This window comes from Spermophilus citellus (genome assembly GCF_964194105.1).
Source record: "Spermophilus citellus genome assembly, chromosome: 7".
Classification (NCBI taxonomy): Eukaryota; Metazoa; Chordata; class Mammalia; order Rodentia; family Sciuridae; genus Spermophilus; species Spermophilus citellus.
Window position 1 is genome coordinate 36,729,805 of NC_138188.1, and position 23,342 is coordinate 36,753,146.

General features: G+C 50.4%; 1 protein-coding gene across 1 annotated transcript in view; it reads right to left on the reverse strand.

Moving 5' to 3' along the window:
* Positions 1 to 1,471: 1,471 nt before the first annotated feature.
* RBP1 (retinol binding protein 1) overlaps positions 1,472 to 23,342 on the reverse strand; it is a 56,648-nt gene continuing 34,777 nt past the window's right edge. The window contains 2 exon segments of the mRNA XM_081302101.1: positions 1,472 to 1,710; positions 3,585 to 3,686. Of these exon segments, the coding sequence (XP_081158227.1) occupies positions 1,657 to 1,710; positions 3,585 to 3,686 (156 nt within the window). The 3' untranslated portion in view covers positions 1,472 to 1,656.

Consider the following 23,342-nt stretch of genomic DNA (forward strand, 5'->3'; position numbering starts at 1 on the left):
CATATTGTGGGGGAGTGTCTCTCCTGGGCACGGCAGGACGGTCAGCAACATCCCTGGCCTCTAAAAATAGATGCCATGGCACCTCCCCATCCCATGTCATGAAATCAAAGGTCTCCAGACACCACTATTCCCCAGAGTGGGGGGCAGGGCTGAATTACCCCCCGGGTGAGAACCAGGTAGCTGTCCTCAATGCCAGCTACATATTAGAACCACTTAGGAACTCTTAAAAAAATAAAGATGCTGGAATTTTGAGCTATGCATCTATAATTGGATTCTGGAAGTGACCTGAACAGGGCATTTTGAAAGCTCCTCAGGTGGTTCTAACCTGTAGCCAGGTCTGAGAGCCTGGTCTGGTGCTTGGCTGTCTGCAGGTTTTATATGCATCACAGGTTTCACAACTACCTGTGCAGCAGGTGAGGCAGGCTATTATTGTGGTTTTCTGGCTGGAGAAGTGAGATGCAGAGCGGCGTGGTGGTGTCCCATGAGTGGCAAACTTGGGATTTGAACTCAGCTCACGTGGATCCTAACTCCATACTATTTCCAAGGAATAGGGCACAGCTGACCAGATTCTTAGGTGGATTCTCTTTTCACTTTGCTTTCCCTATCCGTGGTCTCCCTCCTCCTCCCTCCTTCAGTTCCCTGAATTGTCTTATGCAAAGCTCCAGCTAGTGATCATTTACACTTCAGTGAGAACACAAGGCTGCTCTCTGTCTTCTAGGGGGATTTGCAAGATCGGCCTCCTCTAAAACAGTGGAAAGAAAAGCTTTATATCAGCCTATCAGTGGGCTGGGGAGGGTGAAATATGTGTTCACGACTCTTCTGAAATCAATTCCAATAGGTAGTTGCTTTTGATTAAGGTTTAATCTCATTCTAGATTTGGGGCTGACAATTCTGTCTAGTTCCATTTCATTCACAATGTTGTGGGCAGTGCAGTTATGACATCATTCTGTCAGTAAGACCTCCTTGACTAGGTCCCCTGTTCCCAAGGTGGAGGGCATCCTCTGCTTCTGTGATCCTCACAATACCAGCTCTGGCTGGACATGGAATGTGGTGAGTACTTAGCTCACAGATGCTGGGATGTCAGGCCACGCATGCCCAGAGCCTAGCCTGTGTCCTGGGGATAACACACAGCATGCAATCCGACTGAATCTGCAGATGCATGTCGGAATGTCTCCCTTCTTTTTTTTTTTTTTTTTTTAAAGAGAGAGTGAGAGAGGAGAGAGAGAGAGAGAGAGAATTTTTTTTAATATTTATTTTTCAGTTTTTGGCGGACACAACATCTTTGTTGGTATGTGGTGCTGAGGATCGAACCCGGGCCGCACGCATGCCAGACGAGCGCGCTACCGCCTGAGCCACATTCCCAGCCCCTGAATGTCTCCCTTCTGCCTGGGGGAGGCATCAGGAACAGCTGACCTCAGAAACCCTGGAGGAAAGTGAGCAGTGGAATATGAAACTTCTACAAAATGATATCTCAGACAGAGATCACTTTATTGAAATGGCTTTGTTTGAAGAAAAGGAGAAAAGACAAAGTGAAGAGACAGACTCCGCTAACAGGTGCCTGGGAGTGGCTGGACACTTCTGTCCCACGCCGCACAGAGGTGGATCTGCCTCAGGTCCATGCTGCTCATTCCTTGAGACCAAAGTCATCCACTGGCCTCAGTGCACTTTCTTGAATACTTGCTTGCAGACCACGCCCTGCACTCTCATCTCCTGCAGCAGAAGCAGATGCTGTGGTTCACCAGAGTCATGTCAGAGCATCTAGGGGCAGGAACTTTGAAAACACCCAGTGGCTGCTACTGTTCCCCATGACTTGATTTCATGAAATCCTTAGAAAGTCAACCGAACAGGGTCAGCAGAGATCAGTCTCTCCGCATCCTGTAGACAGAGGTGGCTGGGGGAATAGATGTGGATCAGAGTGGCCAATAGGCCCCGTCGATGCTTCCCCACCCTGCTATCCTGGACAGCCAAAAAGCTTTGGAAGCTGTATGCTTGAGCCCAGGACAGAGTCTGGGCCTGGGATTGGAAGGAACTGGGCACAGATATACGGCTCAGTAGGTTGCTGCAGAACGGGGCTGCAGTGTGGTACCAGGATGCCAAACTTGAGCCCTAAGCTGGAGTTACCTGTGGAGCTTGGAAATGCCTGGATCTCACACTAGCCCAGTACACCAGTGTCTCAGTGAGTGGAGTTCTGGAATCACTCTTACTAAAAGCCTTCCGGGCGGTTCTAAAATGCAGCCATACCCTTCCCACAGGACCAGCCCCAGCCTCTGCTCAGCCTGTGTTGAGTGAGGCCAGGTGCAACCAAAGTCCTATCGCCATGTCTTCCAAGGTTTTATGAAGGAGACTGGAAATCTGAATATTGGTAGGGCATCTCCTAACTTTTAAATGGCTGGCTAAAGTCTGGAGCTCTTTGAGGGCTAGATGAAGCAGGCCTGTGGCCCCTAGTTTGCAACCTCTGGCATAGAGCCACGGAACTGTTGAGCTCAGAGGACAACAAAGGTCACTTCATCTACTCTTTTCTCTGCAGCGGAGGAAACAAAGGTCCAGGAGGAGACTGGCTCAAGGTTGGGTCTGGACTCTCTGCATTAGGCTGGCCACCTCCAAATGTAACCCCCTGTGCCTTTCCCCAGTGCTCACACTTCTCAAAGCTCTTGAAGACCAGAGATCTTTGCAGAACTCCTGTGTGTTCTTAGGCAAGAGAGGCTGAGGGAAGGAAGGAGCTACTCAAGGACACCTGATGAGTGGCCTGGGATCAGAGCCCAGGTCACCTGGACCACTCTCTGGGGTAGAGAAGTTACAGGAGGTCTTGGCTTGAGGACATGTGCCTTATGAACTCTCCAGGAGCCAAGGTCTCTGCTGTGGTTCTGTATATGCTTTTCCCAGAGGTAGACAGAATGCAAGTGGCTTTGACCTGATGTCCCAGGGTAGAGGACAGGGTGGCTACAGTTTCCCCTGAGCTGGGGAAAGCTTTTCCTTCCCCTGTCATAGGCTTAGGTCATATCTTAGAGAAGCCTGGAGAATTTTTCTTGGCTACCAGTCACAAATATCCTCATCACCAGAATAGGAACCATATTCCTATTTTTATTTATTTATTTTTGGTACTCAGGATTAAATCTAGGGGTCTTAATCACTGAGCCACAGCTCCAGTGCTTTTTATTTTTTATTTGGAGACAGGCTTTTTCTAAGTTGCTTAGGGGCTCACTAATTTTCTGAGGCTAGCCTTGATCTTGTGATCCTCCTTTCTGAGCCTCCCAAATCACTGGGATTACAGGTGTGTGCTATCATGCCCGGCTCATATTCCTACTCTGAGATACTAGAAAGAGAGGGGAAATGGGCTCATTGCTGATGATTAAAAGATGCATCTCCTCTTCTGCTTCCTCTGATGGGTGACTGGGTCACTACACCTTGAGAACTCACGGCCTGGTCTTTAAAATCACTTGAACCTTCTTTCTAGGGCCTTGGAATAGAAGCTTCAGAGCAGAACCAAGGCCCAGCCACGGTGGGTGCCTCTTTCCAAGATCCATCCAGACCTCCAGAGTGACAAAGGACCTCTGGGGCACACCTTTCTCCACCTAGGAACCTACCAGGTGCAGCTCATCACCCTCGATCCACTGGGTCCAGCCGCGTCCTTCCTTCTCGCCCTTCTGCACGCACTCGAGCTTGTCGCCATCCCAGCTCACCGTGGTCTGCCAAGCAAGAAACAGAGTTGTCAGCTGTGAGCGTGCAGCCCCTGGGGAGTAGGGGAGGGGACAGCCCCCAACCTTGATAATACAGGATGTGCTCAGGTCCATTTTACTACAGAAAATTTGCAGCCCAAATAGTCCGTCTACCACATGCTTTTATTTAAGTGTGCAAATCAGTTTTAAAATTTATGAAAACCTTCACAAATTTCATTTAAAAAGAATAATTAGGAGGGAAAATGTTGTTGGGTTGGGCTGTGATTGCAAGGATTGAGAATGGGGTTGAGGAGAGGGGCCACTGAGGCCTGAGCACAGACTGGTGAGGACTGTTTTTCTGCATCTTGCTGGCAGGGGGTGGACGTCTCAGAGTACCTTCCTGTCCCTTTATCATTTAATCCATCCACCCATGGTTTCAACCATTGCTAGGTTCTGGGACATCCAAAAACACCCCACTTCTGCCCTCAAAGAGTCTTCATCTCCCAGGAGAATGATCTTAGGTCTAAATAGCCAGCTATAGGTACAGGTGGCAGCCAGTAGCCACCTATCTGCTCCACCAGGCCCTCTCTGTGCTGGGTCTAAGTCCTCCTGATTGTCCACCTGGAGTGTAGATTGGCATCTCGTTTTGACAGACACAGGGCTGACGACACCTCTCAGAGCCCACATCCTCCTTTGAGCCCTCTCTCCTCCCCTGAGTGCTGTGTGCCCTGCCGGTGGGGCGGGGGGGCAGAGCAGGCTGCAGGGAAGTCAAGTCTTAGCAAGCCCACCCAGGAACATGGGGTCAAAACAGTGTGGGAATTCAGAGGCGAGGCAGTCCTAGGTCCTGAGCATGGCCGTGAGGACCTGGCTTTGACTGACCCCCATGTCCCAAGGCTAGGTATGCGAAGGTGCAGCGGGCATGCGTCCATCATGTTTGTGGCTTCTCACCCCCTTTTGAATAGCCTCCCCAATGGGGCAGCTCCTCATTGTGAGCCCTGCATTCCCAGTGCCATGAGGAGAACTCTGTCCCTGCTCACCCTGCAGCTCTGAGCAAGTCCACTCCTGTTCTGGGCCCTGCATTCCCATCTGCCATGTGAGGTCAGTAACTCGCAAACCTTGGCTGTTGAGAGCGAAGGTTCTAAGATTCTTGCCTGCCTACCTGACTCAGCTAAGGGTCAGGGAAGTTAGCAATGGCCTGATACAGATTTGGGAGAGAGAGGGAAATCTGGGAACTGAGTGGAGTGGGTGGGGTACCTCTCTCCTGGAGGACCACCGCCCCTCCTCTCCTCACTGCCCACCCATGCCCAGTAGCCTCCCTTCTGGACTTGCTGACCACTACCGCCCTCTGCTGTTGGGGTGAGGCCTGGGCTGAGATACACAGGAAGTAGGCAGGGGGAGCAAGGTGTGTTCCCTGGCTTTACATAGGCTTAAGAGTGACCTCTGCTCTTGGAACCTGTTCCCAGAGGGAGACAGGGCACAGAGAGAGCCGGGAGTAGCCGGGAGAGGTGGCTTCTCTCCCTGGTCCAGAAACTCACTCAGAGCCCACGTCTAGCCCCAGTGCAGCAAGGTCCCACCTCCAGGACAGAACAGTGTGGTCAATGTCTGATGAGACTGTCACAGCTAAAGGCTTAGGCCACAGACATGGCAAGAAGCCCACTCTCTGGGTGTCATCTGTGCCAGGCCTGCGATGGGAAATGGAGACCCCAAATCAGTCCTCAACCTCAAGGAGTTCCTAAGAACACGGGATCCCCAAGCACGGATCTCCCCTCCGTGTTTATTCTGAAATCCACTCGGCAAGTGAAGGCCCCTGACTCCCCCAGAGGAGCAAGAGGACTCGCTTGTCCTCAGGGTGATACACAATTTTCTTCCTCTTCCAGAAAGGCCTATGAGCAGATCCATACAGAAAAGATGCCCAAAGGAAAAAATGGTAATAAAATAAATACCTGTCATCTTGCTTCTTCAGAGATAATTGCTCTAACATTTTGGTGTATTTCCATCAAGTCTCTCTCTCTTTATTTTTTCCTCTATCAAAACACACACACACACGTTTCTGTTTTTACAGAATTAGGTTTGCATCATGTAGGGGTTTGTAGCCTCATTTCTTTGCTCAGTAGAGGCAATTTCCCATTTCAATGAATATTCTCCTTAAGCATTATTTTAATTGTTATGTAACATTCAGGAGATGACTACCTAATTTGCAAGGCCTGACATGAAGTGAACATGAGGAACTCTTGCTCAAAAATGATTAAGATATTTAAAACAGCAACAGCAGAGCATTAAACGACGTGAGGCAGTCCCCGAAGGACTGCCCTGGAGAGGGGCGCAGAAAGCTGTCCTCCCTGGCAGTATTTTATTGTCCATTCATACCATTATTTAACCGGTTACAAATTCCTGGACATTTGGGTAATTTATAATTCTGTGCTACTGTAAATAAGATGTCCTTGCATACATAGTTTTGAACACATTGCTTTCTCAGAATATATGTCCAGAGGAGAAACTGTTGCACGGAAGAGTATGCACACCTTTAAAGCTTTTGCTAAATATCCCCAACCTGATCCAGCAGGCTCACACCTGTTTGCCTTCCAACACCAGTGTCACCGAACCCCCATGCAAGAGAGGCTCATTACGGGTACAGCCAGCTTTTGCTCCTGGGCTACTGTCTCACCCTTTCCAGATCACTTGGCATCTTTTAACGGGGACCGTTTGGCTGTAAACAATAACAACACCTTAGCCCCAGCCAGCAACAGGCAGCAGAATATCAGGTGTCATGAGAGATCAAGACGTGCAGGGAGCAGAAGCCTATTTGGGTGCTCAAAGCGCTTTTGAGAACACTTCTCATCAGACCTCTTGGAGGGAAGGATCCCTATCACCTGACACATGTCAGTTGCCAAGGAAGCCCTTCCCTGACCACAAGCCCCTCTTGACTGTGATCCTGGGTGAGCTGGACACAGCACTGACTGTTTTTGTCTGTGTTGGATGTAAGGGGTGGCCGAGCTCAAGAGGTTATGTGACTTTATCCCAGTCACTCAGCAGAAGGAAAGAATCTGGCCTTGCGTGACTCAATGCACCCTTGTTTCCCAGCCCAGGACAGGACACCTGACAGAGAACGGGGTTGAGGGTAGGGGCCGCTGAGGCCTGAGTTTTTCCCTTAAACATTCCAGAAAGTGTCTAGAAGGTGCTTAGCAGATACTTGCTAAAGCTTTTGAGGACTGCAGGAAAAAACAAAAACAAATAAAAATAACTGTGAGCATGGTACTGAGATTCTGAGCAGGCCCCTGGAGGGACACCTTTTGGACACTTTTGGTTCAGTCATTAGGGACCTGGAAGCTCAGGGTCCTGGTCCCTGCACCCTCCGTCCATATTCCCTCAACCTATATAAGGTCAAGCCAGCTAAGAACATGTACCTTAGCATCCGCCAGAGCTGGGTCTTCTGTCTGTGGCCATGTGGGATGACTCTAGGCAACTGGACTAACCTCTCTGAGCCTCAGATGCAAGAAGGTTCAGAGGCCTACTGTGGTAGATGGTTCATGGGTGGCCCCTGTGAATCATATGATAGTCACATCCTGCACAGGGCTTGGTGGCTGACTCACTCTGGCCACTGGGGCATCAGCAGGCACGATGCCAACAGTGCTTTCATGAGCCTATGTGGTCCAGGGGCCTGTCCTCTTGGCATCCTGCCCTCCTGGAGCCCAGCTGCCATGCTTTGAGGTGATCAAGGCTCTTCTTCAGAGAAAGGCCATGTGCCAAAGTCCTGGAGGATGGAAGAATGTCCACTTGGAGGACAGCTGAGGTGCTCAGCTGAACACAGCCATGTGGAGCCAAGGAACTGCCCAATTACCATGGAGCATTGCGAGACTCTATGGCAGTTTTCTCAAGCTATTAAGTTTTGGGGTAGTTTTTCACATTGTATCAGATAAACAAAATATGTACTTTATAAGTTTATTCTGAGGATTTGAGAAAATATACATAAGATGCCTAGGGCTGGCATACAGGAGGACTGAATGCAGGTGATCATGAACCTGTGCTTAGACAAGGACAGGGTTCACATGTCCAACATAAACAGTAACTAGAAAAAAAAGTTTTGTTTTTTTTTAAAGAGTTGGATGTTGGTGAAGCAGTCAGTGATGGACATTGTGGATAAAGTTTTTTGATGCTCCTTTTCCTTCCGGGAGACCCAGATCCAAGAGGAGACCCTGCAGAGCCTGCCCGCTGAGCCAGCCCCGGGAGCCCACGGTGCCTGCTTCCCCTAAGTTCTAACTAGTTTTTTACATCGCTAATCTACTTGGAACCTCCCACTGACATCTGGGATGACCCAGCAAGGTGGTTTCGTTCTCCTACTTTATTATCTGTGCTCACTTAAGAGTGGGAATGGATTTTTCTTTTTAAGCTTTGTATCCTGTGGGAATAAACCAAGCGTTTCTCCGAGGATCAGATCGAGCCTAACTGGGCTGGTGTGTGACACTCAGTGGTAGAGTGCATGCTTAGCAGACTGGAGGCCCTGGCTCCATCCCCAGAACAAAAAGGGAAAAAAACCAACAAACAAAAAGCGAGCAAGCAAGCAGAGGGACCCTAAGAACAGAAAAGAGAAGCAGAAAATCAAGGAGGAAGTAAACCCTCAAAAACAACTGAAAGGGAAACATCTGGAAGGGGCCTGGTGAGGCAGGTGATTCACTTTCTTGTCAAACAAAATGTAAGTTCTTATAACAAGCTTCTCCAAGACCCAAGAGCTTCTTCATGACCTTCCTCTGAGCTCGGCCGCAAGCCACGTTTGCCAGACCAGGAGCAGTTGGCCACCTGGGACCAGGATTCAGACTTACCTGAACGCCTGATCTGAAAGGGGCTTTAAGAGGTCACTCCATCCAGGTTCCTACATGGACCCCCATCACTCGGGGTCCAGTGGGGGAATTTCAGGCAGGAGTTTCATAGGTGGCGCAGATGCCTGTGGGTGTGGGAGGGACAGGGACTCTACTGCCTCCACCTCACCCCCAACCTGGGCTCTGGGATCCCATCTTAGAGATAAAGCCAGACCCATCCAAAGACATGGAGGGGGATGGCCACTATCAACTTGGCTCCTCAGCAGAAATTCCCACCCAGAGACCACCGGAAAGAGCAGGTGGAGTGGGGCCCAGGGTAGCTGCTTGTAAGCCAAGCCGGCCTTACTTTTCTATCAAGAACTAATAATGACCTCCATTTCTTGGACTGTGTCAGCAGCTTTCTGAGAGAGACGTGTATGCCAACTGATGAATGAAGACAGCTTTGCACCACTATGATGAGGGGCTGTCATTTCAAAAGCCATTATCCAGCTCCCCAGCCACTTATAAACCCCAGCTGGCATGGTTGTACAGGGCCCAGTGACCCAGAACGGCTGAGTGACCCCATCCCGGGGATGGCTCGAGGCTCACAGGCCCGGTTCAGATGACTAGTACTGGTGGTGACAGACAATTCTCACTAAATGGAACCATCTCTTGGCAGTGACCTGGCATGACCTACAAATGGTGGGACTCAAACTTTGCTGTCAGGACACATGTGACATTTATCAAAGCTCCACCATGCTCTTAAACACTCTCAAAGGGCAGATGATGGCGGATCACACTTGTCCACCAGCCCTATCTGGTCCTCTGCTCATGGACATGTCACTGGAGGGTGGGACTGGAGGGTGGTTTCAGAGCCCATGGTGACTTTGTTAGCCAAGGCCAAAGACAGGATTGACCTAGCTCTGACTCCAAAGCCCATGTGCTCGTTCTCTCTCTCTCTCTCTCTTATTTATTTATTTATTTATTTATTGGTACTGAGGATTGAACCCAGGGGTGCTTAGCCATTGAGTTACATCCCCAGCCTTTTTAATTTTTATTTTGAGGCAGGGGTCCTGCTAAGTTGCTGAGACTGACTTTGAACTTGCCATCCTCCTGCCTCAGCCTCCTGAGCTGCTGGGATTACAGGCATGAGACACTGTACCCAGCAAAGGCCATATCTTTAGATTTGGGAGTAAAATTAAAAAACCAAACAGCAAGTGGACACTTCTTGTGCATCCTGTGATGGCTAGAGATGCCAGTTGGCCCTTCCTCCTGGAATCTGACTTCAACATGTGGTTCTCCCTTTAGGACATGTATGTTCCTGGAAAATGATGAGTGCAACATTCGGTGCTTTGTTAAATAAGCCGTAGGATGGGAAGGGCAGGGTGGGTGACAGGGAATGGGCCAATTGCCAGGGACTGTGCTGAGAGTTTTCCACAATCTTAAAGTGTCAGGGCTGAGAAACGACCAGCTCACCACCCAGGGAGCTGGGCTGTTACTGAACCCAGTTCTTTGCAGCCAAGTCCACAAGTTTCCTGTGAGACCAGGCCGGCAAGTGGACAGCGGGTGGCTCCTGTCCTCCTGGTCCATTCCTGGGGGCTAGCCATGACCTAAAATCAGCCCAGAGCCAGGGTACTATAAAAGCAGATTAAAACTAAATTAATAAGGCCTTAAAATTCGAATGAGTAATTAGAGACATAAAAGCTGTCAGAAGCAGCTACCAGGAACCAGGGTAGGCACCCAAGGCCTTTGTGGGCCTGGAAGAATGCGATTCCACCATGAAGAACTTAGCAGCAAATGATAACATGATTCTTAGGAAAAATAAAATGGAAAAAAAATAGTCCAGACTAATAATCTTGACGTGTTATTTTTTCCCTTAAACATTCCAGAAAGTGTCTAGAATCAACTTAATCTGTCAGAGTGCTCAGGGCCAGGTCAGGGGAGGCTTCCTGATGGAAGCGAGAGCATCCCTGTCACCCCGGTCACCATAATGACATGTTTGGGGACGATGTGCCAGGTTGGGAATCAAGTATGGATCATATCAAACTGATTCCTCAGGACTTCCTGGAGCAGGCACACCCTCCCCAGTTTACAGCTCTGTAGACCGAGGACCTCGCCACGAAGTGGGAATGAGCTTTGATTCTGAGGACACATCCGTTCCCTCAGCTACTGGGCTCTGCCGTTCCCTGACCTAAGCTGCCCCTTGGATGAGCAGTGGAGTTTGCAGGATGTCGTACAAGGCAATGGCATCCAGCAGTCACGGGGTCCATACCTGCTGCACAGCAGCTTCAGGACTGAGGAGGGTGTGAGGCAAAGGGGCTCAGACTATTGGAGCAGGGGACACCAGAAGGAGCTCTAGCAGGAGTGCCAGGTAGCCAGAGGGGCCGGAAGTTCCGGAAGTAGGAATGCTCCTCCTCAGCCTCTGGTATGGGGGCAGAGGCCCATCGGGGAAGGCTTCCCGGAGAAGGTGTGGCTAGAAGTAACGTTAGACCTGATGCCAGAAAAGGCCATAGAATTAGGTTTAGGAAGAAGAATAAGAAAGAAAAGGGACAAGAGGACCCCCTCACAAAGGTACCAATGTGGACAAAAGCAGGGAGCTGGCTGGACCGTCTCTTGGCATCACATTCTCCATGAAGCCGGACCCTGAACTTGCTGGGGAGATGGCTCAGAGCCTCCCTTCTTCCTCATTTCATGCCTGTGGCTCCAGCTGACCAAACCTGGGATCATGGAAAAATGCAGCTTCTTGCTTCTCTGTCCCTGGCCACCCGGGGCGCCCAGGAATCAGCTGTTGTCAGTTCCCCCAGGATGGGGTGGTGTGGGGGTGGGGTGGGGCTGGGAAGATGGGGGAATAGAAATAAGCGAGTGCCATGTTCTGCTGGAGTGCTCCCAGGAGTTTGGGAGGCCTCAGCTCTTTCATGGAAGTTTCTGGTCTATTTTTTAAAATTTGATCTTTCAAAGTGAAAAGAAAGAAATGTTTCTCAGAAGATAAAAAAAAAGATGCAATCTCAGTAACCAAGAAGAATGAGCAGGTCAGGATCTCTTGACGGAGGGCTCCTTGGGGCCTGGGGTCCTTCTGCTCACTGCAGGATACTAGCCGCCAGAATTCGTGGCAGGAAAAGAGCATTTGTTGAGTGAATGGTTGGCAAAAAGAATTAGGGGCACGCCTCACTCCTCAGGCAAGGCACCTCTCCTGCTGTATGACAAAATATCCGAGGCACTGAGGCTGAATTCTCTTCCCTAAGCTGGCTTATAGAAATGGGTAGGCCAGGGAGTGATGTGGCAATTACTCCACTTCTTGGGGTCCCCTTTTCTTCACCTGCAAAATGGGGCTAGATCTGCCACTGAGCACAGCCATCAGAGGACATGGCACAGGCTGCAGGGACCCGTGTCCGTGCAGGACATACCCAGTATGGACGGTGCTCCCCTCTGCTTGGCCTTGCCCAGCCTGTTCTCTGTGGCCCTGGAGTGGCACACGCCCTTTTCCTGCTCTCTGTTCTCACGAGCCTCCTAGCTCTTCCCTTGGTGGCCAGGATACCCTTCCCACATGTGACCACCCCCAGAATCTGTCTCCTGAGGTGACAGTTCCCAGGGATGGTGGCACTGTACATTTTCCCACATGCTATTCTCCATTTAATCCTTACCATGAAGGACGTAACCCTGCTTTATGATTATTTCCATTTTGACTGGTAGGGAGAGGCCCAGAGAAGTGACGGTGGTTTTGTTTGTCTCCAGAATATCTCCTACAGTCTCCTGCATTGAGGGATCAATCCCCAGCTGGTGGCATATTGAGAGGTGGTAGAAACTTCAGAGTGGAGCCTATTGGAGGAGGTGGGTCACTGGGGGTATATTCTGTCCCTGGACTCTTCCTCCCTCCCTTCATGGCCACCACCAGGTAGCAGCTCTGCTCCGCCATGCACTCTCCGCCATGATGCTTTGTCTTGCCAAAGGCCCAAAGCAATGGGACCAAGTGACCAAGGACTGAAACTTTTGAAATCATGAACCAAAATAAATCTTTTCTCTTTTAAGTTGATTTCCTCAGGTATTTTTGTCACAGTGATGGGAAACTGACTAACAGAATTAGGCTGCAGACAAACGCATGGGTACAGGAGGGCCTGGAACAGTTGCCTTCCTTGAATCTGGGTTCTCACTCAGCAATGTGGCCTCCATTACTGGGAAGAAGAGGATACAATTCAGACCTCACTCCCCTGTGTTTGACGATTCCATCCCAAAACATCGGTAGTGCATCAGGGGACGCTGCATTTGAGATATCAAAAATCTCAGAGAAAGTAATCCAGAGCACTGACCCTGTGCCATCTCTCCTTACCGACAATCTGAGGCCAGACTGCCTAGATTCCCATATTCTAGCTCCATCAGCTACCTGACCTGTCCGTCCTGCATCTCATTCTCTTCATATATAATATAGGAAGAATTTGGGCACCTTCACCATTGGAATTGTTGTGGGGATTAAAAGAATTAATGTACAGAAAATGCTTAGAATTCCTGGTGCAGGAGAAACACTCCACAAACATTAGCTATCATTAAGTGGGATTAAAGTGGATCTTGCAGTGAGACAGTCAATGACTACCCTTTATATTGTTCTGCTATTTTCACTTAACACTCATTTTAGCAAACACATTGGAGGCCCTGAAGATGCAAAGGTGTGAGCCCCTCCTGTCTGGAACCTCAGATGCATTAACCAGCTGCCCAGTGAACTTGAGCCAAAAGGTGGCAGAAGGCAGCGGTGGGAAGGAAATCGGGGTCAACAGAGGAGCCATCTGGGCTGGGTCTCTACCGATGGGCAATCATCATCCCAGGGAAGCGAACAGAGATGCAAAGAGGCTGGCAGATGAAGGCGCCTGCCAGTGGTGGGCTGGGACCAAGGATTTCAAAGTAGGGAGCCGGCTGGAGAGCCCACGGGCTCTGGCCTCCCACTGGGGAGCCTCTGGGGGTGTGGAGCAGGGAGCAGCATGATCCAATTCCCTTTTTATTATGAGAAGGATGGGCTGAAGTGTTGGTGGTGGACAGGAGATGGATGCGAAGATACTGCAGTAATTAAGTGAAATAATCCGCGGAAAGCGCTGAGCTTGGCACATGGTATGCACAAGAGACGTTAATTGTTATTATTATTGTTATTATTATTACAGGCAAGAGATCTTCCAAGCAGTGGGATGGGAAAGGAGGACAGAGATGTTCAGAAGCACAATCCATGGAACTTGTTGACTAATTGCCCATAAACACTTTCTTTTATCTTCACAGTGATGGTTTACACGGCTGTGGAGTGGTCTACGGAATTAAAAAGCCACAGTGTTTCTAACCACCCATGATGTTTTGGCATTTAGGAACACCAGCAGGAGAGAGCCTGTTCTACAAACCACAAAAAGCCAGGAGTCATAACTAGCTGAAGTCAAAACCTGAGGCAACGGCTACCCAGTCATCGGATCCTGGGGGGACTTTCAGTTCCCATAAAATGGAAGGGTAGCGCAGGTGTGGTGGTGCACGTGTGTAAGCCCCACGGCTTGGGAGGCTGAGGCAGGAGGATCACAAGTTCAAAGCCAGACTCAGCAACTTAGTGAGGCCCTAAGCAACTCAGACCCTGTCTCTAGATAAAAAATAAATTAATAAATAAAAAGGGCTGGAAATGTGGCTCAGTGGTTAAGCACTCCTGGTACCCCAAATAAGTAAATAAATAAATAAAAGGGAGGGCATCTGGAGGATGACATAGACATACATACACACAGTCCTGGGACAGCACGGCCACACAGTAGGCCTGCAGGGTGGTTGGGCTTATGTGAGTTGTTGAGGATTATCATCACACAGGGACACACAGATACCTTTGTCCAAAGAGATAAATGGGGTTTTTTGTTGTTTTTTTCTTCTGAATGATTTTCCTGGAATATAATCCCGTAAGTGGGATCTCTGAGTCAAACAGTAAAATGATTTTCTGACTCACTGCACCTTGCCAGACAGGTTTTTTTTTCCTCCTTTCTTTCTGAATGCAGGGCCAGTTTCACTCTAAGGCTGGTGAAGATGGGTTTTGGATACCCTGGGTTCCCTGTATTCCTACCTTCACGTCCATCTTGTTTGTTTCCTGGAGTAACCCCGGGTTGTCCTTGGAACCTCAGATCAGGAAAGAAAGAAGAAGGGGGATGGGAGGAGGAGGGGGGGAAGTAAGGGGAGAGGTTAAGGTAGGAAGGAAGGAAGGGAGGGAGGAAAGGAAGGAGGAGAGGAGGGATTAGTACTATCCCTATGTTGGTGGGAGCTGTTGCTCTAAGGTGCTCTAAGGCATTTGCATATTAAAGGAAATATCTAGAAAGTCTTTTGAGTATTTCACCAATATAAATGTGCTCCAGTTGTGGAATTTCAGATTGCATGAGGGATACCTTGGGCTCCTGTTTGGAGGACAAGGGGCAGGTTGGTCTCTCTCTCTCTCTCTCTCTCTCCTAAATTGAGCACAGTCCTTTCTCTCAGAGGAGTTTTCAATCAATTCCAAGTAAAAATGCCAATAAATCCCCGAGCCTCAGTTCAGAGCCTGCAGCAGGACCCAGGCTGCAGGCAGGGCTGCATTCCAAAGGGTGACCGCCATGGGGTCCATGGTCTGTGAACACAGGGGCACACACTCCCTCAAGCCCCCTTCTCTTCCAGCAGCCCTGGCAGAGGTCAGTGGCAAACATCTTCCAGATGCCCAGAGGCTTCTGGCCCTGCCCACCTCTTCTGGTTCCAGCCCTGTGGAGCCAGGGCCTGGGTTGACCACCAGGGCCCAGATACCAGGAGGCTGGGGCTGGTCAGGCCCGAGCACTGGAGGCTCAGGCTGGAAAGTGCTTTAGCCACTGTCAGAACCACCTGTCTGGGACTCTAGGGGGCGCATGGCTGAAGGTTGAGGCCACTCCAACACTTATAGGACTTCCACAGGACTGTTTTGCCTGCCTCCCTTGCTGGGCCAGGGAGGGGAGGAGGCTCTGCCCCAAGGGCAGAGGACAGACTCAGGCACCAGGGGCACTCCTCTCCCACCCCGCAGGGTCTTACACATGATGAGTCAGAAACTGAACAACCCAACCCTGTCTGACCTTCAGCAGCCAGCCACAGAACCGTGCTCCAAGCCCCCTGAGCTCTCACTGCGCACCAGGCACCATGGGACAGCGTGGCATGTGTCTGGCACACTGACCTTTAGAGGTCAGCACCCTGCATGCTCCACTAGGATCATGCCACACCCATTACAATGTGGGTCTGGGTTCCCTAGAAGACAGGAGGGGCTCTGTCATTACCTTGACCATGGAGTATGGCAGACCAGCTGCTCTGTGACTACTAAGGTTAGGGTAAGTGTTCCCCAAAGGCCCATATGCCTTGGTCCCCAGACTGAGGTGCTAATGGAAGGTGGTGGAATTTTTAATAGGTGGAACCTACTTAGAAGTCTTCTCATCATATGAGGACATGCCCTTCAAGGGCACATTGGGACCCTAGCTCCTCCTCTTTCATTTCTGCTATGAGGTGAACAAACTTTCTCTTCCATGGGCTCCTCATCACAGGCCCAGAAGCAACAGGGTCAATAGACCATGGGCAGAAATCTACAACACTGTGAGCCAAAATAAACCTTTCCTCTTTTTAAGTTGATTATCTTAGGTATTTTTTTTACAGCAATGGAAAGTTGACTGACACAGTGATTTCAGAGGCTAGATAGCTCATAAAGATGTCATATAATTCCATATAATTCTTCCTTGGTTTTTTTTTTTTTTTTTTTTTTTTTTTTTTTTTTAGATTTTCATTATAGGAACCTAGCTGCCATATTGTGAGGAAGCCCAAGCAGCCAGTGGATAGTGAGCATGAGTGAGCCATCTGGAAAGAGAATCCTCCAGCTTCTAGCTGACTGGGAATGCAGCAGGCACAAGCCATCCCCTCTGAGCCCTGCTCAAACTGCAGACTTGTGAATAAAGTAAATAACTTGTTTTAAGGCATTAAAATAATCTCAGGATGATTTGTTACACATCAATAAAAAACTGAAATAATTCATTACCACATCTAATCCTCATGACAATCCTTTAAATGGGTACTACCACTGACTCCGCTTTACCAACGTGGACAGAGGGATCAGGGATAAAGTACTTTCTCCAAGGAAACATAGCTAAACAGTGGGACCAGAATTCAAATCCAGGTCCAACTCAAAGCCAAAGCTCCTGACCGCTCTGTCACACCCTATCTACTCAGTTGCACAAACTCCACTTGGAACCTCGGGTGCAGCCTTCATAGGCTGCTGCAAGACTGATATTCACAGGTAGCCCTGCCACCTCCAAAGAGAGGGCTGCAGGGCTGCTCCTCTCCACTCCTCTTCATCCCTCAGAACCGGGCACCTTTAACCCCAGCACAAGATCAAGATAAGAACATCATAGGAATCTGGCATGGGCCGGCTGCTTTGCTGCTTCCTCCTTTTCCTTTCCTATAGATATCAAAAGCATGGTCTTCTAACCAACATTGGCAACAGCGGGGAGCCTGTCAGAAAGATAAGTGCTTAGGCCTAACCCAGAGCAGCCGGATTAGAAACTCAGGGGTAGGGCATGGTCCAGCGAGAGAGAACTACTGTTCTAACGACTTACGAGGTTCCCTCAGATGCAAGTGATGGGAAACTAGCCCAAAGAGCTTACAGGGAATGAAATGGAAGATACTGACTTAAGTGCATGGGAAGCCTAGAGTGGCATTAGGGTCAGGAACTCCTGTACCTCTGTCTGTCTGTCTGTCTCTCCTGACCTCATCTTATTCTCTTCCTTCTGTTGGATTTCTCCATGCAGTCATGGAAGGCAGCAGAGAGGGGCTTCAGAGAGTCCCAAGCTTACCTCATACCACTTTATCAATGCCCAAGGAAACAGAATTCACCTCTTTCCTGGGATCCCTAAATTAAGGAAAGGGTCCAGCTTGAGTCAAATACACAATTATGTGACAGGCCATGGAATCCCGTGGCCACCTATCAGAAGGTGCTCATCCCAAGAGAGGCAGCGCACTATGATTTTTCAGGCCCACCAGGACCTACATGGTGAGCAGGGGTTACTACCACCCAGAAAAGGAGGTGCTTCTCTTTGCAGGGGGCAGGGAAGCAATGTAGATCAGAAAATCAAACCACTGTAGCTCTCTCATGAAGATCTGGCTATCCTATGTGAACAAGCCTTGGGATAGCAGAAGAGGCCCCACAGTGTGGTGACTACGCAAGTCCTTTTCTCCTGTACTGTCTTCACGGTCCTCAGAATTTGCCTTCTGAGACAGGCAGAATAGCAATCATGGTGCCCATATTGCAGATGGGCAAACAGAGGCAGTCTGTCTAACTGGCCAAGGTTACCCTGGCTCCTAGGTAACAGAGGGGATTCAAAACCAGTTGTGCTGACTCCACCAGCACAGCTCCTCCTTGTCCCAGGCCCATGGTAGAGAGTTTTACAAACACACGCATCAGAATCCTCCCCCTGCCCCTCTCTGCGCCTTGATTTTCATCTGTGAAGTGGGTATGACGTATACTTGCAGAACAGCATTTGCTGTGGAGACCAAAGGAGAAAACGTACTAACAGCCCTTGTTGTAGGCCTGGGAAAGACTCGTGCGTGTTATTTTCCTTTCTTCCTGTCTAATAAGACTCCAAACCTAACAAACCAGCGTGATTTTTGAAAGCTGCTTTGTGAATTTTACTTGGTTGCTTTAATTCTTCTTCTTTTTTTTTTTTTTATAATCCTCAAAAACATGCTGCTGACACCCGGTTTCAAAAGGTCGGAGAACTTTAAGCTAAGACATGAAAGAGGTCCTGTGTTTCCGTCCTGGAAGGGCCCCAGCCTGTTGCTCAGGCCTGATCAGGGCAGGGTCGGCTCTCAGAGGCTTCAAAATCCAAAGGAATTCTCGGCTCTGTAGCCTGGGGAGTTGACTTTGCCATTGGCATTGTGTTTGTTAACGTAAGAACCAGAAGATCCCTTTAATGGGTCAAGAGCAGGATCAGAGGCTGGCAAGAGTTTAAACCAAAGTGGGAACAGCAGCTCGGTGGATTTCACGTATTATCATGTATAATTAGATGGCAGGCGGCTAGACAGAGGGATGTAAGGTAGTCAGGGAGGGAGGGAAGGAAACACAGAGGGTAAAAGGGATTTTGAAAATCCTAATGCTAATATGGAAAGATGCCTAAGAAATATTTTGGGTAAAAAAAAAGAACTATGTGCAGAAAAGTGGATTGATTCTTCCTTCCTCCCTTCTTCCTCTCCCTCTGTCCCTCCCTCCCTCCTTTCTTCCTTCCACCCTTCTGGCTTTAGAGGAAGATATTGACCAGTATTGACTAGTTGACCAATCAATAGATAGCTTATGCATTTGAGGAGTTTCTGGATAGATCCACTAGGAACTATAACAGTGATGACTCCCAGGGCCTGTACTCTCTGGTGCTATTTGAATTTTTTTTTCCCTTTTATAATAAAAACAAAGGAGGCCCCAGTCAGCAAGGGCTGGAAGTGGAGGGCAGGCCCTGGGGAGGGGTCATCCTGAGTTCAAAGCTGGATGGGAAGGCGAGGCCTCAGCCAGAGGGAGGTTCCAGGCCCCAGTGAACAAAGCCGCTCCTACAGGGAGACGCTGACCTGGTGTCCACCACCAGATGACAAATGGCCCTTCTGCCACCACCACGCGGAGCCAGGCTCACGGCTGTGATTCCTGGCGGAGGCTCAGTCTCTTCCCACAGAAGCGACTCACTCTGGAGGGAGTTGGGGACAAAGAGTGGAATGGCTTCAGAGGGACTCCTCACCAGGAGTGGGCTGAAGACCACCTTCCTACCCCAGCACCCCCCCCCCCCCCGCCCCACCTTGCCAAACCCCTATAGGCTGTGTGTGACAAACGCTACCCGTGTCCTCCTGGGTCTGTGGACATTTTAATGATAAGGACACCAGAGACAGGGAAGAGCCCCTGCCTGCTGGGCCCACGTCCACAGAAACCATGACCCTGCTGCCCGTGGGGCCTGTAGGTTCTGAATAACCAGACTGGGGAGGAAGCTGAGCCCTCAGGCTGCACAGATCTGAAACCCTGGTCCCCCTGCTGGAGAGAGACTGCAGGGACATTTCAGGTCTGTCTGGGCACAGACTGCAATGTGCATAGGGTCAGACCAGTGGCCCAGGGTCCTCTACACCAAATGTTATAGTTTTTCCACTTTTCACAGAGGCTCAGGTGCAGAGAGACACAGAAAGATGCTTCCGTACTCCACAGCAGGGGCTTCGAGCATTAGCAGCTTCAAAACCTGACTCCTGGGGTTTCTAAGGCAGCGGCCAGGGGCCAGCCTTTCCATTACCAAGAGGCTGACTGTGCAGCTACTGCCTCTCCTTCCACTTTGGCCCAGCTCTAAGGGAACACACTGAGCCAGCAGTGACAAATGCCCCCTTGATCCTTCATTTCAGGTAACAAGGTGGGTAACCTGGAGAATGTCTATCAAAAAGGAGCAACTGTGACAGTGTCCTGGGGATCCACAACCTGCAGGGACAGACAGACAGGCGCCTGGTGTTTTCTTCCTTTCTTTACTTTCTCTCTCTTTTCTTTTCTTTCTTTCTTTTTTTGTAAGAACAGCTAGAAATATGGATTTTTCTATGAAATCTTACAATCTCTGGCCATCTTTGGCAACTGGCTTTAAGGTTTTTCCAACATTGTGCAGGCCCAGAACTATCCATCAGCAGTCTGGACTCCACCGCTGGCTGCTGCTCTGGAATATAGATAAGGTTCCCATGGAAAAGCCCTGATCCAGCCAGAGGGCCTCTGGTGCTCTGCAGAGGAATGTCAGCCTGGCCTAGTCTCACTCCACCAGGACCCCCCTCCTGCCTGTCAGGGTCACATCCAAGGTCCCTTGGTCCTCAAGAATCTGCCCTCCCCATCATGCTCAGCCATCTCAAGTCTTTGCGGAATCCACCTCTCTCCTCTCCAAAACCCCCGGCACCCAGGCCCTCTGGGCTTGAGTGTACATGGGTTTGCTCTGAAATGCTCTTCTCATGTCCTCCAATCTTCCCTATTTCTTCCTTGTCCATCAAGGTCCTGCTCAGCTGTCACCTTCTTGGAACCTTCTCTGACACTGCTCCCCCACCCCTGGCCCTGTTGGTTCCATCACTGGGCTATTACTGCCCAGTGACGCCTCTGTCTTCTAGACTGGCCTGGACATCTAGGAAGTCTTGCTGCCTCTGTGTCCCTGAAGCTGAGCTGGTGCAGGGCCTGGTGCAGGACAGGTCTGACATAATGTTTACCGGGGCACTGTTCTCTTGGCCTGGGTCTTCCTCTCAAGCCGTCTGCCTGGCTACTTCCTGTCCATCCTTCAAGACTTGGCTCAGACTGGGAACCATCCCGGACCTCCCAGACTGCAGTGCTTCTCTGCCCCTGATCACCCTACGGCATGAGGGTATGAGTGGCTGCCTCAGTCTGTCCCCTCCCTCCCTCTCCACAGGGCTCCATGAGGACAGGAATCGTCTCACTGACACAGGGGCTCGAACACAGAGGAAGCACCATGAAATGCTTGTAGAACCCAAAGAAAGGAATGAATGAAGAACGAGACTCCTGGAAGGTGCTGCGAACATACCCCTGGCTGCTGCTCTGGGTGCTGGGTTCTGAGCGCAGCATGGGGGGCAGAACGTGGGGAAAGTAATTTTGACAATCACCTAACCCAGGACAGCTAGGGGCACTCAGAGTCCACGGCCAAACTGGCCTCTGGGAAATCAGCTTTTCAGATACACAAGTCCAAGGCCGCACAGCTGCCCTAACTCCTCATCCTCCACCACCCCCAGTGTGCTCTTCATGGTGGTGCCAAGGTGCACAGACAGCATCCAGCAGGCTGCCCAGAGAGAGGGGCTTCTCTGCACTGCTGGGGTCCAAGCAGAGGCCAAGCAGAGCAGAGGGCCAGGGCCACCCCACCTCCCAGGAGTCAATGGCAAGGTGAGAGAAGGCTGTCTACTTGGGAGTTTGCCCAGCTGCCAGGCCCTCCTACCATGCTGGATTGAGAAAAGCTGGCTACTCTCCCCTCCTGTGTGTCCCCAATCCTCCCTTCCTCCTCTGTAAGTGCAGAAGTGACCTCCTACAGATATCTGGGACCCTTTCCTCTGTCTGAGCACACTCCCTCGACACTCATCATACATGTCCCTTTGTCACTGCTGAGCACATGTGTCAGGATTGTGGGTCTGTGTGCTCCTGGGCATCAGGATTGGCACATCTGCTGTCCTTTTCCTGGTGTGGTGACCACCTCGGGAGGGAAGCAGTGGCTAACTCAGATCCTTCCTCTGCCATTTAGGACCCTCCCCAAGGTGATAAAGCGGGATTGCAAAGGGTCTTGTGAGGAGGAAGTGAATGAATGCAAACTCTGATCAGTGTCTGGCACACAGCACGGGATGACCAATATTCACTAGGTGATCCATAAATGCTTCGTGTGTCCATGGATGATGGAGAGACTGAAGAGTGAAGATAACCAGCCGAGTACAGAAGGTGCATGCGGCATGGTAAGGACCCCAGAAAAGAGATGGAGATGTGTCCTGCTAGTACCCTAAGAGTGAGGTGGGGACAAGCACTGTCCTCATGGAGCGCAGGTCCCTGCCGTAGATAGGATGCTGTCTGGGCAGTGACTAGAAATTGAGACCCTCTCTGAGCTCTCCTTCCTTGTTGGGAGCCTCTCTGGCGGACAAGAGGCCTTGAGACCTGAGTCATAACATGACATTTCTTACAATAGCCTCTTCTTCCCGCAGTGGCCCCTTCAAGGACACTCCTTGCTCGCTACTCCCTCTTCCCACTATTGCAAACAGCAGATTGGGCACCAGTCCTGAGTGCCTGCTGAGGAGTAAGCACGGTGGGGTGACTTGTCCAGGCTGGGGCTCTTTAATACCAGACGTGGGCACCCCATCAATAGTGGTCCTACCAACTCAGCCATTCTGTTCCTGCAAAGTCCATCAGCAGAGGGGCCTGGCAGAACACAGGCGTGTGGGCCACCCATCAGCAGGATTCACGTCCCCTGCTCTTAGTCTCCTTTTCTCTCTGAGCCTCAGTCATGGCATGAATATGAATTACTAAACCCTCCTTCTCAGGGCTGTGGTGTAAAATGGCAGGCCATATGCAAAGCACAAAGCAGACCTAGCAGCAAGACCCTCAGCAAATGGTGGGAGGGGTGTGTGAGGGCCCCTGGATAGCACAAGTCAGTTCCTACCCACACAATGGAAACACAAGCCAGTTCCCTACCCAGACAACCGAAGCAAGCCCGAGACTGGGAATACCCTGACCTCCCAGAAACCCCAGAAACAGAGAATGTTGTTGGAGGCCTGGGGATGACCTTCCGGAACTGCTGTGGCAGCACTAATTGGGGTCTCCTGGTCACAGCTTCCCATCCTTGGGAAGGAGAGGAGCAGGGCCTTCCCCATCCCCCACTGCCACTTCCTCTGGCCTGGGCTGCAGGGGCACTGACCTGCCCAAAGGTTCAAAGGAAGCTCAGTAGGCAGAAAATGATAGGGTGGGTCAGGGGATGACCAAGGGCCAAGTCCCAGCTGGTATGACCCAGCCATCCCAAGGATGGGCAGATCTGGAGGCTTCCAGAGAGATCAAGGTGCCTGTTCCCTAGGGGACCTCACATGGGGGTATACTGGAAGTTTGCGCTTCAGGGTGGTGTCCTGTATTGCTTCTTTCTTTCCTTTTTTTTTCCTCTAGCAGCCCCTAGTCTGCTAGGGGGCACAGGATGGACTTGGAACCCCAGGTCGCTGGTCCCTAGCCAGGGTCTCCTGGACCCTTCATCTCTCCAGAGACTGTTCTTCACCTGTAAGAGGGGGAACTCCCGCTGTCCTCAGGGCTGTGGGGAGCCTTGGTGAAGTCATGCGCCTAACATATCTGGCAAAGCGCCTGGACAGGGCAAATTCAGCAACCAAAGCCTGCATAACTACACCAGCAGGTTTG